The sequence below is a fragment of the Sinocyclocheilus grahami genome, unplaced genomic scaffold (genome assembly GCF_001515645.1).
Source record: "Sinocyclocheilus grahami isolate Dianchi unplaced genomic scaffold, SAMN03320097.WGS_v1.1 scaffold350.1, whole genome shotgun sequence".
NCBI classification, from domain to species: Eukaryota; Metazoa; Chordata; class Actinopteri; order Cypriniformes; family Cyprinidae; genus Sinocyclocheilus; species Sinocyclocheilus grahami.
This window is the reverse complement of record NW_015505529.1, coordinates 1,547,728-1,563,273: the sequence shown is the minus strand read 5'-3', so window position 1 is coordinate 1,563,273 and position 15,546 is coordinate 1,547,728. Positions and strand designations below refer to the sequence as shown.

At 35.6% G+C, this 15,546-nt stretch overlaps 2 protein-coding genes across 5 annotated transcripts in view; one reads left to right on the top strand and one right to left on the bottom strand.

Annotated features, from left to right (window-relative positions):
- LOC107548595 (uncharacterized) overlaps positions 1-5,597 on the bottom strand; it is a 24,965-nt gene extending 19,368 nt beyond the window's left edge. For 3 of the 4 annotated variants that reach the window (XM_016229346.1, XM_016229345.1, XM_016229344.1), the window contains exon 1: positions 5,317-5,546. The gene's annotated coding sequence lies outside the window, so the exon portion shown is untranslated. Of the gene's footprint in view, positions 1-5,316; positions 5,547-5,571 lie in introns of those variants that run through there. The other variant, XM_016229343.1, reaches the window with a different exon arrangement.
- An 8,242-nt stretch (positions 5,598-13,839) lies between these two features.
- Positions 13,840-14,698, top strand: LOC107548561 (homeobox expressed in ES cells 1-B-like). Its single transcript, XM_016229280.1, has 3 exons — positions 13,840-14,152; positions 14,234-14,421; positions 14,594-14,698. Exons 1-3 carry the CDS (start codon positions 13,840-13,842, stop codon positions 14,696-14,698), a joined length of 606 nt encoding a protein of 201 aa, XP_016084766.1.
- The last annotated feature ends 848 nt before the right edge of the window (positions 14,699-15,546 follow it).

Sequence of the window (15,546 nt, the reverse complement as noted above, 5' to 3'; positions counted from 1 at the left end):
CACATCGTGACGTAGACATGTGGGGGTGTGTTAGAATGAGCCGTTTTAGGTAGGCGTGGCTGACTCTTAACTTTTATAAACGAGGGCCCTTTGGATTTGAGACTTTAGTCTTTGCAACTTTACAGATCTTCTTTATGCACCAAGAGCTTGTAACACTCCAAAGAGAAAGGAAAAATTGAAATCGCATCATATGACCCCTTTAAAAAAAATCTATTTATAAACCATTAATAACTTTCAAAAATAATACCAACAATAAATAAATTGAAAATCAAAATAAACGAATACACACAAAGTTAATAATAATACAAATGTGTTAGGATGTTTAAAAAATATATAATAAATAGGGCTGCAACTAACGATTATTTTAATAATCGATTAATCTGTCGATTGGGACAGGGCCTATATGAGGCGCCGAACTCTGCTAGCATCAGTGCGCGAGAGAGACCGAGTGTGTTGACTCCGCGCTCAACTAAAGGTTTTTTTTTTTTGTAATCAAACGTCTCCGCGTCGCGCGACACAACGAATCGATTATGAAATTCGTTGCCAACTTTTAGTAATCGATTTTTATCGATTTAATCGATTCGTTGTTGCAGCCCTAATAATAAACTATTAATATTTTAAAAGATAATACATCAATAAACTAAAAATAATAAAACTAATATAAACAAACAAAGATAACTATAATAATAATAAATGAATAAAACATCTACATAAAATCACAATATAAAATTAAACGTTTACTTCAATAATAATGATAATATTAATAATAATAAAATGAATGCATAAAACATCTATATAAAAATAAAACTATATATAAAAAGTTATATACAATATTTTCCGTATAAAAATAATAACAGCATCAAACAACAACACGATTGCAAATGCATGTTAATAATTATGTATATTTGGCTTATGATGCCCATGGTAAAAAAAAAAAAATCTTATTTTTTAATTTTATGCTTTATGTACAATAAACAAACGTAGAAACGTGTTGGGTCTAGGGTTGCAAAGGGGTGGAAAATTTTCTGAAACTTTCCAAAAATCCCTGGAATATTCCAAAAAATCCTGGAAAGTTTCCAAAATTTCTGGAATGTTTCCAAAATGTACTGGACATTTTTTACCTTTATGCAACCCTAGTTGGGTCACCACTTAACGTCCAACGTAAATCCTTGGTCCTCAATCAAAACCAGTGGAGAACCAGTGGTTTATGTGATGAACACCACAGACCGGCACAATTTTAACACCATTTAATCAGTGTGAGTCACAAAACTACGACAAGCTAAAATAGTTCTGCTGCTTGATTGAGCCAACCTGTTGGGTAAATGTATTTTTAATCAAAAACGCGTGCGCACACTCCCGGTGAGGTGACAGCGTTCCACCCACTCCCGTCTGTGCCGTCCCATAGAGGCAACCTGAGGGACATCCGTGTTTCCGGTGATGGGTGCTCATGAAGACGGAGGAGATAAGGACCCTGGTGCTCCACACCCTCTGATCCTGAACCCTCGACTCTCCCTCCCCGTCCTCACAGAGACTGCACTCATTGTCTCTTTGGTGCCACAGGCCCAAATCACAAACAAACAGGCCTTTCTCAGCACCCGGATAGGGAGAGGAGGCCAGTGCCAGGACACCTGATCTGATCCACTACACACAAACAAAGCAAAAGATGAACCAGGCCCCCTCCTCTCCCCGGGCCCCTCGGAGACCAAGCTGTGCAGAAGGGCAAAAGAGCATTGGTACAGCAAACTCCTGTGAATTACAGTTCATTACATCTAATTTGCCATTAAACAGAAAATGTGTCTCAATTTAAGACCGACCGTGGCCTTAATACTGCTAATAGGAGCTGAATGCTCTCTGAGAAATTGTCAGTATGTGATTTAAGTAGCTAGATCAGCCTTCAAATCCAATCCAGGCTTCTTCTAATCCCATTTACAGCACTCGCAATCTGGTAAGAGTCCTCAAACCGCATCCTCTTGGAATTGCCTTCATTTCCCATGCTTAAGACCACACCGTTCCAAAAACAACAGACGACAAAGAAGAATCTGCTGCTTTGTGACAATATCAAAGGTATAATGAGGACGTCATCCATGAATTGCAGCATATAGCCAAAGGCAAGGCACTCCAAAAAGTGCTTGTTAAGATGATGAATTCTGCCGCTCCACATGAAGGCGTCATGGCTGGAGATGGAAATGATTTGTTCTCTCAGCTGTGATTCCCCAGCTAGCAGATGCCTGACAGGTGTTGTGCTCAGGGAGAATAACGCAGACTCATTCACCTGATGACTGAGGATTCATTCAAAGACAGACAGCAAGTTTTACACAGCAGAATGTCTGTTTGACACATCACTGTTATAGCCTGAAGCAAGGTCATTCTCTCAGGAGAAAAATAAAGACAGAATGTATCTCTCTAATCACTTCAAAGAGAACAGAATAAATAAAAAAAGAAAGAACAACAAATTACAAAAAAACTTAAATTATTAAAATTAAAAGACACATAATAACATATTAATAACAACTTTTTTATTAAATAATTTTATAAAAATAATAATAGTTTATAAATCTTAACATTTACTATAAATAATATATTGTAATATGTATTAATAATGAATTTATAATTAATGTTTAACTATAAATTAATTAATATTACATTTTTTATTTTATTATGTCACTATTATATATTGGAATTATTATATACATTTATAAAATATACAGTATACATCCTTTATTATTATTACTACTACATACGCTTATACACACACTATTATTATTATTATTGTCGCTATCTGGTTACTTTAGATAGGTTGTGGGCCCTGTGGACCCTTCATCATAATAATAATAAACATTTTTATTTATTATTTATTTTGTGTTTAATTAATAATAAAATAAATAAATAAATATATATATATATATATGATATATTAATTCGTTATAGCTAACAATGCAAATATTCATGTATAAAGTCAGAGTCAAAGCTAAAAACTACATCACAGATCACGTTCATCCTCTCCTGCTCTCGTCATCTGTGCAAGCCAGAATACAAAACTATCATTCATCCTTTACAAGTGTTGGTGAAACCTGATTCTTGGTTTTCAAACAAAGCTCTGCTCAGGGGGCATCTGCAGTTTCAGCAAAGAAACTGGCCAGTAGCAACAGTGAGTAGAAAGCACTCTTTTTTTTAAATCAAGCATAACAATGAAAGCCAGGAGCAGCATTAGACTGAATGGCCAATTACTACCGATGCATGACGCCATTCATCATTAAACTCAGCATGGTGTCATTCTGGCAAAAAAGTGTGTTTTGTTGAATTCATCTATACCCTGGCTTGAAACATAATGGGCCTAGGAGGGATTACTTGGAAAGAAAAGACAAAGCAGGAAGTTCTCTTTTGCCCTTTAAAACCAACATACATTTCTCTCAACTAACACTCTTCAAATAAAATAACTTCTGGGGTCTGTTTAGAGCAGGAAGCCACAGAACAAGGCAAGTTCAAGCAGGAGAACTTATTCTCTGAGCTCACAGCACTTTCTCCTGACACTGCTTAAACCCTAGTTTGTTGGTACTCAGTAACTGAATCATAAGGTTTAGGTCTACATTTGAATAAAGAACGAAAGTAATTGTAAACATCAAATTAGAGGGTATATTGACTGCAAATCGGTTAATTGTTTTTAAAGGGCTCACTGGAAGGCTCCTGGAAGATTGAGATAAGAGCAAGATGTCTAGCAAAGTACAGCACCGATCCAGTTCAAGTCATGCGGTCTCGAAATCCATGGAGGAAATGGCAGAAAACACAATCAGCTGTCCGAACATGAATTAATAAACATTTCTCAGGTCATTTTTCCAACCACAAGGTACACTAAAAATAACATTGTTATGCTAAGAATGAAGGCACCACAACTGAGAGATATGCAATGCAAATGATACAAACATCATATAAAGTAGGAAATAACTTCTGGAGGTTAAAATTAATGCATACAGACACAGATCTACTAGTAAAACGGATACTACTAGTCACAGGTTTGGACACATTTGACTGAATTTTTTGTTTCTCATCCTAAACACCTTTTTATCTAAAGGCTATTATGAATAAATGTGTGAAATGTATTATACACAAATATTCAAAGTCTGCATTTCTTTACAACCTTTTTAAAGGAGTTGATCCAGATTGTTATCCTACACTGTTTTTTTTTTAAATCCATATTTAAGTCTTAAAGGAATAGTTCACCCAAAAATGAAAACATCATTTACTCACCCTTATGTCATTCCAAACCTGTATAAGTTTCTCTTATGTTGAACATAAAGATGATATTTTGAAGAATTCTGAAGAACCAAACAGTTGTTGGTCCCCATTGACTTCCATAGTAAGGAAAGAAATACTATGGAAGTCAATGGGGACCATCAACTGTTTGATTACTATCATTCTTCAAAATATCTTCTTTTATGTTCAATATAAGAAAGAAACTTATACAGGTGACATGAGGGTGAGTAAATGACGAACATTTTGATTTTTGGGTTAAGTATTCCTTTAAGTTGGTTAAATAAAATAAATCGAGCTATATTTTAGACAAACTGTGGCTACTAAAATGTATGCTAAAATACATGCTCTGACTTGTTTAATATTGCTGCTCAATACCAACTCCAATACTTCCATTTAACATATTTTGTCATTTTTGATAACTTGCTAATTACTATTATTCTAAAATGTGCCCAAGCTTTTGACTAATAGCATGTCTTAAAAGCAAAAAGCAGGCTGTAGAGGTTCTATGACTAATTATGGTTGAAAATGCCATTTAAGCCCAATATAACAAATTGGATAAACAACAAAAGATTTCTGACCCAGAATACAGGCCCGTTTTGAACTACAAGAGGCATCAGATGTCATTGTGGGATTAATCAATGGGCATGAAGTATCACATTCAGCAGTAGTCTGTATCCTGATGGCCTGGTGTTGTCAACCAAGTGAGTCATGCATACCATTCCACAGCAACAGCAACACATTTAAATACCTTGAAAACAATGGCTTATAGACGCAAAACACTTGAACACACCCTTTGCACACAGTCACGTGGACAGCTACAATTAGATGCCCCAAATGTGTATATTTCCCAGTACATTTCAAGAAAATTCATTTAAATACGTGATAAATAAGACTTTGTTAGAAAACGTACGCGTACGTTTACAATTACACACTACACTGACGAAATACACGTGCTAAATGCACAAGCGCGGTGTAGAAGCACGTTTGCAAGCGGTTTAAAATTAATGCTCGGACTTAAAAAATGCAGTAGATATTCAAATGTCATGTACTCATCTTAACACTTACGTGCAAAACCTGTCCTAACTCCTGCTTCCGTTTTGTCCTTCAGGGAATCCCTCGGGGTTTCAGGAATCATACAGGTGCAAACGTTTTCATCCTCAGGGTGAAAATACTTCTGATCAGGTTTGAAATGCCAGGTATGCTTTACTAACACACATCAAACTAGAAACAAGGTTATGTTGTGCGACAAAGAGAAACACTGTTTCAGGTCATTTAACATAGCCATCAGTCTTTTGAGTTGTAAGCAAATTGAAATGTCACCTGACACAGGTGAGAAAAGCCACGCCCCCGAGTAGTTCACACGCTCCTCCTACTCACCTTTATAGCTCTTATGCGTGACTTCAAGCACGGATATTTATTTACAGAAATGAAATATAATATTGTTATTTTTGTAAGAAGAGACAAAGAGACAATGAAAAAAGGTCAAATATAATATACGTCAAGACAAAATACAAAATGACAACATTAAAAATTTGTAAAGTTTGCAAATATTAAAAAAGATATGTGCATTTATATCTGTTATTCCCTTATTATTTTGGAAGTTAGTTCCATTCAGGAACATTTCATTCATTTCTGAAACATTTCAGAACACACACCTGTAAGCAGAATAGAGGCCTGTAAATAGATTTTTTTTTATGATCCAAAGGAGGATCAAAAAACTCAGTTGCTATATACAGAAGTTTGAATGTGTGATGCAGCATTTGACGTAGTATGCATATCTTTCTAATCGGTATTTTTGTATTCTGAAACTTTTCATAAAACATATAGGCCTGTAGGTAGGCTATAAATAGTGATGATGCAGTATTCAATATATTCAGTACATATCATGGTTAATTTCAGGGCAACCTGGAGTGAACTACAAAATAAATGTATAGCCTGGAAATATAAAAAAACTAATTAAATCCAAAGATATGATTAAAAAACATGGTTGACTGGTCAGCATTTATTTAGCCTTTATTTTTGCCTCTTGTCAGCCTTTACACGAGGCATCAAATTATGCCGTGTTTTTCTTTCAGAATAAGCTGCTCAATACATACTGACTAGGAAACTGTAGCAGGAATATATGTTTTATTGGAGGGATGGATTAGCTCACTGTATATTAATAAGCAGATATCCCATATGAGACCCTTTGTTGATTACAGGGAAACAAAGAAAAAGGTCCCATAAGTGGCCAATGCAGTTTCTGCTGTCTGACAACTGCTATGAACTTGGCAGGACACTATTTAGCCCCCTTGAAAAGCATGTGTGAGCAGACGGTACTAATACACCAGGGTACACCGAACCGCCGGCCAACCTTCACTCATGTACCCCGTGTTCACTCATGCAGTCACCATTGGTTTCTTTCCTCGCCCAGTAAGGAGGTACAGCTCTCGCATATGTTCATAACACTGAGTGGGGAGGGGTCCAGTGATTCATCGCTCACGTCAGAATGAATCGGTCACTCTGCTAATTATGAATAAAACACAGTGTAATTATGCAGTAGAGTGCATTTACTTGCTTTATTTATGCAGCCCCCAAATTTGCATGAGCAGAAAACAATAGAGATGTGTCTATTGAGACTGAAAGGTGAAAAGGTCATAAGCTTCGTTATAAACCAAGAGCAATGATTTAAAGGGACAGTTGGCCCCAGAATGAAAATGCTGTCATCATCATGATGTTCCAAAGCTGTATGGACACAACAGAGGATATTTTGAAGAATGCTTGATCTTTTTGTCTGTGTGAAACCTTTCTATATACAGTATGTGGTGGTAAAAATAAATAAATAATTAAATATATATATAAATATATAGAAGTTAAGAGGGGGCATGCTGATAAACTACATCCCCATAACCGAGATCCAGTAGAAAAAGTATAGCGGACACTAATTTCTTCCTCACATTGAATGAAAAACACGACTTATTTCTAAAGTAAAACTCTTAAGTTTTTCTTACATTTTTTCCTCAAATACTTCATGTGTGAACCAAAGCGTAGCGTGTTATCGATAATAATACCCAAGTATTTGCACTCTGACACTGAAGTAATTTGGCTCCCCTGAGAAATCCGTAGAATGATCGAATTTTCTGAAGAAGTTTTAGAATTTGAAAATAACATACATTTTGTTTTTTCAACGTTTAAAATCAGCTTCAAAAAGCACAGAACCTATTTTGGATAATATCAAAAGCAGGCTGTAAAGAAGCCACAGATTGTTGCTTAGAGGGGCCTGAGCAATAAATGATAGTATCATCTGCATGAAAATGGAAACTTGCATAATATTAAAATCAAGGCAGTTTATATATATATATATATATATATATATATATATATATATATATATATATATAATATACTCTTTTTTTATTACCCTTCTTTTAGGTTTCTGCCTGTGACCTCACTTTCAAAGCTTTTTGCAATTATATATTAATATTCACCTCTGGCTGTGTTCAAATGGTTGCTGCCTTCCTGCAGACAGAATCAGCGTTACAAACAGAAAGTATGACACAATTCTGTCAGTTTGCATAAATTAACTAAATTCTTCCAATGAATCGTTCAATGTTATTGTAATTATGTAATGCCATCATCCAGATGCAAGTCTTCTAATAGAATGTCTCCCTCTTCTGGTCGTTCCGTGAACTGTTTAACACATTCATCGTCATCCTTTGATCTCGGGCTTTGTCAGTATCTTCCTTTCATTGCATTTACATTTACTGTTTATTTACATTTAGTCATTTTGCAGACGCTTTTATCCAAAGCGACATTGCAGTAAGCCTACTGTAAACCTCAAAGCGTGTCAAATGAGTGTGCTAATATAAGATGTCTTATTTGGAGGGGTTTCAAAGGACACCAGAAGCTTTGTTCGCATTTGCTAACTCACGAGCCAAAGCAGATGAAATTAGGTCACCACTGTGTTTCAACCAGAAAAGAAACGCGCAGAAATGAGCCTTAGCATCCTCACTCAGAAGCCCCCACCGTCACAAAAAGAAGGCTGTGTTGTCTGAATCTTGTCCTGGTTGTTAAATGTTTTAGCTGATTTCTCTAGGTTCCTTGTGTCACCTTGTGTGGCCTCCACAGTCTGCTGAGCATGTTCGGTCAGAAGAACCGGATTGCAGAGATGATTAATCGACTCAAAATAAACAGTAATAACACAGCCCTCTGGAGAAAGATTATTATCGTAAGCGACTCTAGAGCAAACTGAATATTCTATTTCACTTCCTGCAGACTGACCTTTTTTTCGTAGTGTACGTGCGCAGAAATTAAAGTAGATCGACAACTGATCAGGAAAACGTTACATTACGTTACGTTATGTAACGTAACGTAATTAACTATTGTATAGCCTACAATCATAATTATAATATATATATACAGTGGGATATATATATATATATATATATATATATATATATATATAAAGTACCTTATAAAGACAATATGTTGTTTCTAACTTTTATAGGCCTATGTCAATGTACTAAAGCCAAAATAAATGAGTGAAATACTTTTAACGCAATAACACACCAGCAAGAGTTAGCAATGACCAGTGAACAAAGTAAATTTGATTCAGTGATTTGTTCGACGCAGTCACTTGAATGAATCAGCGTTCTTGAAGGATCTGATTATTGAATAATTTGATTGCCCCTATTATGGATTTTTGAAAATGACCTTTCATGCAGTGTGTAACACAGCTCTAAGTGAATGAAAACATCCTGCAATGTTTTAAATCTGAAAGTGCACCGTGTATAGAGTTATTGTCTCTCAAAAGAATTAAAGAGTCGACTCTGAATCATTGAAACGTGTTGTTTTTAAAACGAATCCCAAGCCGTTTCATGTTGAAGTCAACATGAAACATTAGCATATTGCCCTTGTTGGTATAGCACTTGTTGGTCTGAATGAAAATGCAAATTCATTCTTTGCCACTAGGTGCAGCTTTTGAAGCTGTAAAAATAGCGGTTTCCCGGTAATGCTGTACACAAAGGAGCACTGCGGTCACAAACGCTGCTTTATCAGGCATTACAAGTCATGATGAAATGAAAATGAAACTAATCGGACCAATCACCGCAGATTAGCGTCACGCAAAGGAGGGGTTTGGAAAAATGTATCGTTAAACGAATAGTTTGGGAGTCGTTGAGCAAGTAAGGTAAAAAAAAATAAGTGCATATTATAAGACAATGAAAACGTTTTTTGACCTTGCATGCATGTCAACCTGTCATTTGTTTCGTTCCTGAATGAATGAGTGTGATTAAAAGAATCAATTGAGTGAATGATTCATATGACTCACACATAAAAACAGTAGTCACCTTACTGGCTTAAACATAGAACTCCTCTCATTTTAGAGGACTAGAACTAATAGGTGTCTAAAATAAGTTATTATAATGTATACGAAACATTTTAAATTCAGTTCAAATGTGTATATATAGCATTTTTCATAATACATATCATTTCCAAGCAGACTTTTTTTTCCAAAATGTGCATTACAGAGCAAGACAGCAGTGATGAGAAAATTTAGATTTTTTTTCCTTGAAAATTTTTTATTTTTAAAATACACAGCATTTTTTTCTCTATCAGAATTCTAGCACCACTTTTGATGGGCCCTGGACTCCAGTTTGTAAACCCCTGGTTCAGATAACCTAAAAATTTGATAATTTTCTTTAAAATCAATGCCACATGGTTTGATATTGTACTATCCATTGCAAAGACATATATACGTTTATCAGTAATAATACTGTGCATCTTAAGTGTCTAAATATTTTTCAGGGGCCACTGTTATATAACTCCTGTGGTTTCTGTCCATTGTTATAAATACCTTTTCCTAGCTTACATTTATTCATTGACATTTGATCAGCTCTCACTAGCTTGTGTAGAGTTGAATTTGAAAAGCTGACCTTCAGATGCTTGACTGAATTCGTGACACACAGTTCATAATTCTAATTGCTTTGTGGCGGGGTAACAAATCAAGCTGACCTGATGCAGACACAGTTTCTTGGGATGAGACACGAGTTGCTTTTCCAGCCATCTGGAACAGTCAAGGAGAAGCGTGTAGTTCAGCTGGCTGTCACTCTCAGGCACTGGAGGAATAAAAGAACATGCAAATGGACTCACTGATCCAATACATGTGAAAAATATGCTAGTTGTTTTTTCAAGGAATAGTTCAACCCAAAATTAAGATTTTCTAAACATTTACTCACCCTCAGGCCATCCAGGATGTAGATGAGTTTGTTTCTTTATCGGAACAGATTTGGAGAGATTTAGCATTATCACTTGCTCACCAGTGGATCCCCTGAAGTGAATGGGTGCCGTCAGAATGAGAGTCCAAACAGCTAATAAAAACCTCACAATAATCCACAAGTAATCCACACAACTCCAGTCCATCAAATAAAGTCTTTTGAAGTGAAAAGCTGGGTATATGTAAGAAACAAATCCATCGTTAAGACATTTTTAACTTCAAACCATTGTTTCTGGCTAACATTCATAATATTGCTTTCTCCAATGAAAAAGTTGTCTTGTATGAATCAGAAGAGAAATATGCACAGATCAAGCACCGCTTACAAGCATAAACAGTCCAAAACAGTTCTAAACAAATATGTTGGTGCTGGTGCATATGGATGTGTTATATGGATTATGGACTCGCATTTTGGCCAGAAATGACAGTTGAGGGATTTCTTACAAACACACACTAAAAATTAGTGAACTGCTTGTTTGGACTCTCATTCTGATGGCAGCCACTCACTGAGCAAGTGATGTAATCCTACATTTCTCCAAATCTGTTCCAATTGAGAGGGAGAGTACATTTTCAGCTAATTAAAATTTTTGGGTGAACTATTCCTTTAGGTGCTGCAATAACATGATCTAGTATTTAACTTTATAAGTAAACAGAGCAACACATTTGTTCTTCAGACCGAAGCTGCCTGAATTCGTTTTTCCAGATGCAGTTTAAGCAAAAGACACCATCAGGGCTTATTTCCTCAGTAAAGAATGACTCAGCTAATCTTAAATCCAAACACCATCTGCCAGGTCTATTTCTCAGACTACAGTACAAATGTTGTGGCCCAAATATTCTCTAAAACAATGTCTTACCTTCGATCATAAATCATTTGATTGTAGTAAGTGCACCCCATTGAGAAAAGCCAGCAAGTAACCTTCAAAGCCACCCTCATTTGTCTGTGCTTTGGATGGATTGCATCAGATTAGATAGTTAAACTTCCTTTTGTGTTTTTGGGATGCACATCTAACTCTAGAGCTTGAATTTCATCCCCAGATCAGTTTGATTTGGCAGAGCTGAATAGTTGGAAGTTCACAATGAACATCCAGCTCTGTTTGGAGGAGGTCATGCATTTGTTAATTGCCTATTGGCCCAAATCATATCAATGCTTGTCAGTGGCACTGTGCAAATCCTGGCTGTGCAGATGGATGCTTACAACCACACTGGATGTTCTCTATAAACATATGCAGAACTGAATATGGGTCAACCATATGATTCAGTCCAATGCTCTGAATCAGATTGCTGCCTTTATCATGCAAATTGGGTTTGTTTAGTGTGAGTTTCTATACTTTTGTTGTGTGACTGATTTTGTGAAAGATACTGACTGATTAAATATGTAGGCCTATGCTCTTTTATCCTGCTGTTGAAATAGTAATCCCTCTTTTGATTTGATGTTTTTTTTTATGAAAGTACTTCATGTATCAAACAGAGCTTACAAGTTGTTATGATCTGAATGGAAAGGCCAAGAACCTTTCATATGTAAAGATCTTATATTCATTCACAGATTCTTGAAACAAAATCCCTGTAACTGATCTATTCCATCCAGATAGGGATATGCCAGGTCATTGAAGTTCATAATAGCAAGTTTGTGTTTAATACATCAAAAATCTTCAGTACAATGAAGGACGTACAGAATTCACATTTTCTGTATATAGTATGTGCTGTGTGGGCCTTGCAGATTATCAAATGATCTCATTTGGCAAAGAGGCAAAACCAATATCCGCTCAGTGGGATTTTCATGTGAATTATTTGTAAACCCAAGTAGCTTAAAACAAATTAAATGTTAATGATGTAAGCTGAGTTATATTGGGAGAATCTGCTGGTTTGTAAAATACACACTCTCTCAGTCAAAACCAACTAACTGCCTGTGACGTCTCTAAGCTACAGCTGCGGCTTGTGCTTTAAAATAACCATAATCATTTAATCTTGAGTTAACCCTGGTTTATTAGTATGCAGCACATATGTAACGCTGAAGGTTTTTGAATAATTCCTCTATCCACAGACACTTGCCTTTTTTTAGTAATACTATGATAATGCAATGTTTTCTTTCAAAGACTATTTAAAAAATACTATCATTTAATATTGTTTACATGGAATCAAAGTTATCATGGTATGTAATCGTAAAACAGTGCAGTTAATGGGTATTAAAAGGGAGTAAAGCAATTATTTATATTATTTTTAATATTTTTATTAAAATTATTGTAAGACATTTATTTATTTAGTTAGTTAGTTTGTTTGTTTTATCAAACTTCCTTAATAATACCGCACGATGGCGACATTTATTCACTTATTTATTATAGATATGTTTCAGTCAGTATAATAGGTTTGACTGGTGTAATTTTTTACATTGATCATTTTCATTATGAGCACCAAGAGTAGCCTATAAGTTATTAGTATAAGGTAAAGTATTATTCAAACACAAATGAAAATGGACATTAAAGAAGGAACAGATCAAAGCACTTCTGACCTCTTTGAAAAGCTCAAATAAAAAGACTTTCATCTTTCTAACGTCAGTCAACGCGGATGATGACGTCACCATTTCAAAGCGCGCGTGTCCCTTTGAACAAGTGTCATCAAAGTTATTTCTTTATTCTTCAGACCTAATAAGATAAACTTCATTCAATATAAACTATACAACTTTATCCAGTATAAACTAACCAGATTAACGTAGCATAATATTTGTGCCCACAACTGAGATTATAATTGTACATAAACAGTTTTATTGAAATTGTAAATGTATATAAGTCTTAAAACCATTAACGTATACATTTACATAAATCTGCTTGCATAATCAAAATAATGATTATTTATTTATTAGGCTAAATTAAAACAAAATACAATTCAAAATAAAATACAATTCAAAATGTAGTCAAACGTTTTAAAAAGTGTTATATATACAAAATAGAAATTTGTATCATGCTACTTTATATGAAACATATTAAACTATTTCTGTAATGTCATTAAACTGTATAAAATCAATAATCTGATACAGGCCACTAATTTCCACCAAAGTTTTGAAGTGTGATCAACAAACATTCGTAAGTATCATCGCAGGTGAATTTCAATTGTCAGGTTAAAAGGGTTTAAGGATCTTCAAAGTGGATCTTCAAAAGTTAATTTCCTTCGACTTCAACCTTTACAAAGAGGTGTTAATGGACCAATATTAAATGCATTAGGCTAATACCTTAGTTAAAACGATACAGGGGGTACAAATACAACTCCCCAGCTCCATGTCATTATTGAGAGAGCAAGAGTAGGCCTACACAGTCACAGCAGCTTCTGTAGGCCCCTACTTGAACATGGCAACTCAGAAATTTTCAAACTTCTCTATTGATTACATCTTGGGAGACGCCAGCAAACAAACAGCAGAATCACCTGGACTTGATCATCCAGCATCTTCTCAGGATTTCCCAGGACACTCGACCAAACTGGACCTGCTCTACCAGGATGGATCTAGAGGTCATGGTGACCATGCAGCAGCAGTGCTGATGAACTTTCCATCTCCATCATGGAATGCAGGAATGTACAGCTGCTGTGTTCCAGTCTCCTATTATCAACCGCCTTTTAATTCACATTACTATGCAGCTCAACCGTGGCCTTTTGCCGTGTCAGGTATGCATTTTTCTTTCTTTCTTTTTTCTTCATTTTGTTAACTTTAACTTTAATGTATTTATTTCTTAAAACTACCTTCAGGTTGTGGTACAGCGGAGAATCACTGCCACCAAACTGTAGCTCAGAGACAGCGCAGTCGAATCCGAACGGTTTTCACCGAGAACCAGACGGAGACGCTCGAGCGGCTCTTCGCAATCACCGACTATCCGAGCGCTGAAACCCGGGAGGAGTTAGCCAAAAACACCGGCCTCAGCGAGGAGACTGTGAGGGTAAGAAAGCGCTCTTTATCTGTTGCCTAATGATATTTCATACTTTGCGCTGAAATATATCAGAACATAAACTAACTCAAATCCATTGTAACGTTTTTTAACGTCATTTCTAACGTTTAGGCCTATATCTGAAAATAAAATGACTAAAATGTATATATATTCTTAATTGTAGGTCTGGTTCAAGAATCGACGTGCACGTAGAAAGAGACAGACAACCTGCCCCGACAAAAGCACGAGCACGAGGAGCGCTCCAGAGGATCATCCTGAATCAGATTAATTTATGACTGAATTATATCAACACAGACTGCTTTTAGGCATTGTTTTTAAAAGTACACTTTTGTTTACAGTGTAAAAATAGGCCTATGTAGACATTTTATACGAATAAACACCTTTCTCAGCGAAATAAACTTGTTTCGTTTATTTGTTCATATTTTAATTATGGTGCTGTTGTTGGAGTACGTGATTTGAAGAAGCTAAATATTTTCACGAAATATATTTAATTTAGCTCCTATCTTATTTGCGCCGTCTTTGATGCGCATGCGCGCCGGCATACGTTGATTTCGTCCCTTCGTCTATGGTATGGAAGCCCGATTCCGCCACTGATTAAAAAATAAAAAAGCTAATAGCGACTTTTTATCTAACAATTCTGGGGGGGGGGAAGGTCAGAATTGCGAGTTTGTAACAGGCAATTCTGAGACAAAAAGTCAGAATTGCGTGATGTAAACTAGATAAAAGATATAAATTAGCAATTCTGACTTCGCAATTGTATGGAAGCCCATTTCCGCCACTGAATAAAAAATACAAGAGGTAATTGCGACTTTTTATCTCACAATTCTGACTTTTTTTCTCAGAATTGCGTGATATAAACTCGCAATTGCGAGTTAAAAAGTCATAATTGAGAGATATAAACTCGCAATTCTGAGAAATAAAGTCAGAATTGTGTGATATAAACTCGCAATTGCAATTCTGAGAAATAAAGTCAGAACTGCCAGACATAATTTTTTCAATTTTTCACAATTTTTTCTCAGAAAATCGCATATTCTGAGAACATATCAGTCTCCCCCCCCCCCCCCCAAAAATTTCTTTTAACTGCAAATTTGGGGTTTATATCCCATTTTTACTTTT

What these genes read in the sequence shown, in the direction of transcription:
- LOC107548561 (XM_016229280.1), top strand. Translation starts at nt 13,840, where the DNA reads ATGGCAACTCAGAAATTTTCAAACTTCTCTATTGATTACATCTTGGGA. An exon ending in GTGGCCTTTTGCCGTGTCAG is followed by an intron (nt 14,153 to 14,233) that starts GTATGCATTTTT and finishes AACTACCTTCAG; the next exon opens with GTTGTGGTACAGCGGAGAAT. An exon ending in TCAGCGAGGAGACTGTGAGG is followed by an intron (nt 14,422 to 14,593) that starts GTAAGAAAGCGC and finishes TCTTAATTGTAG; the next exon opens with GTCTGGTTCAAGAATCGACG.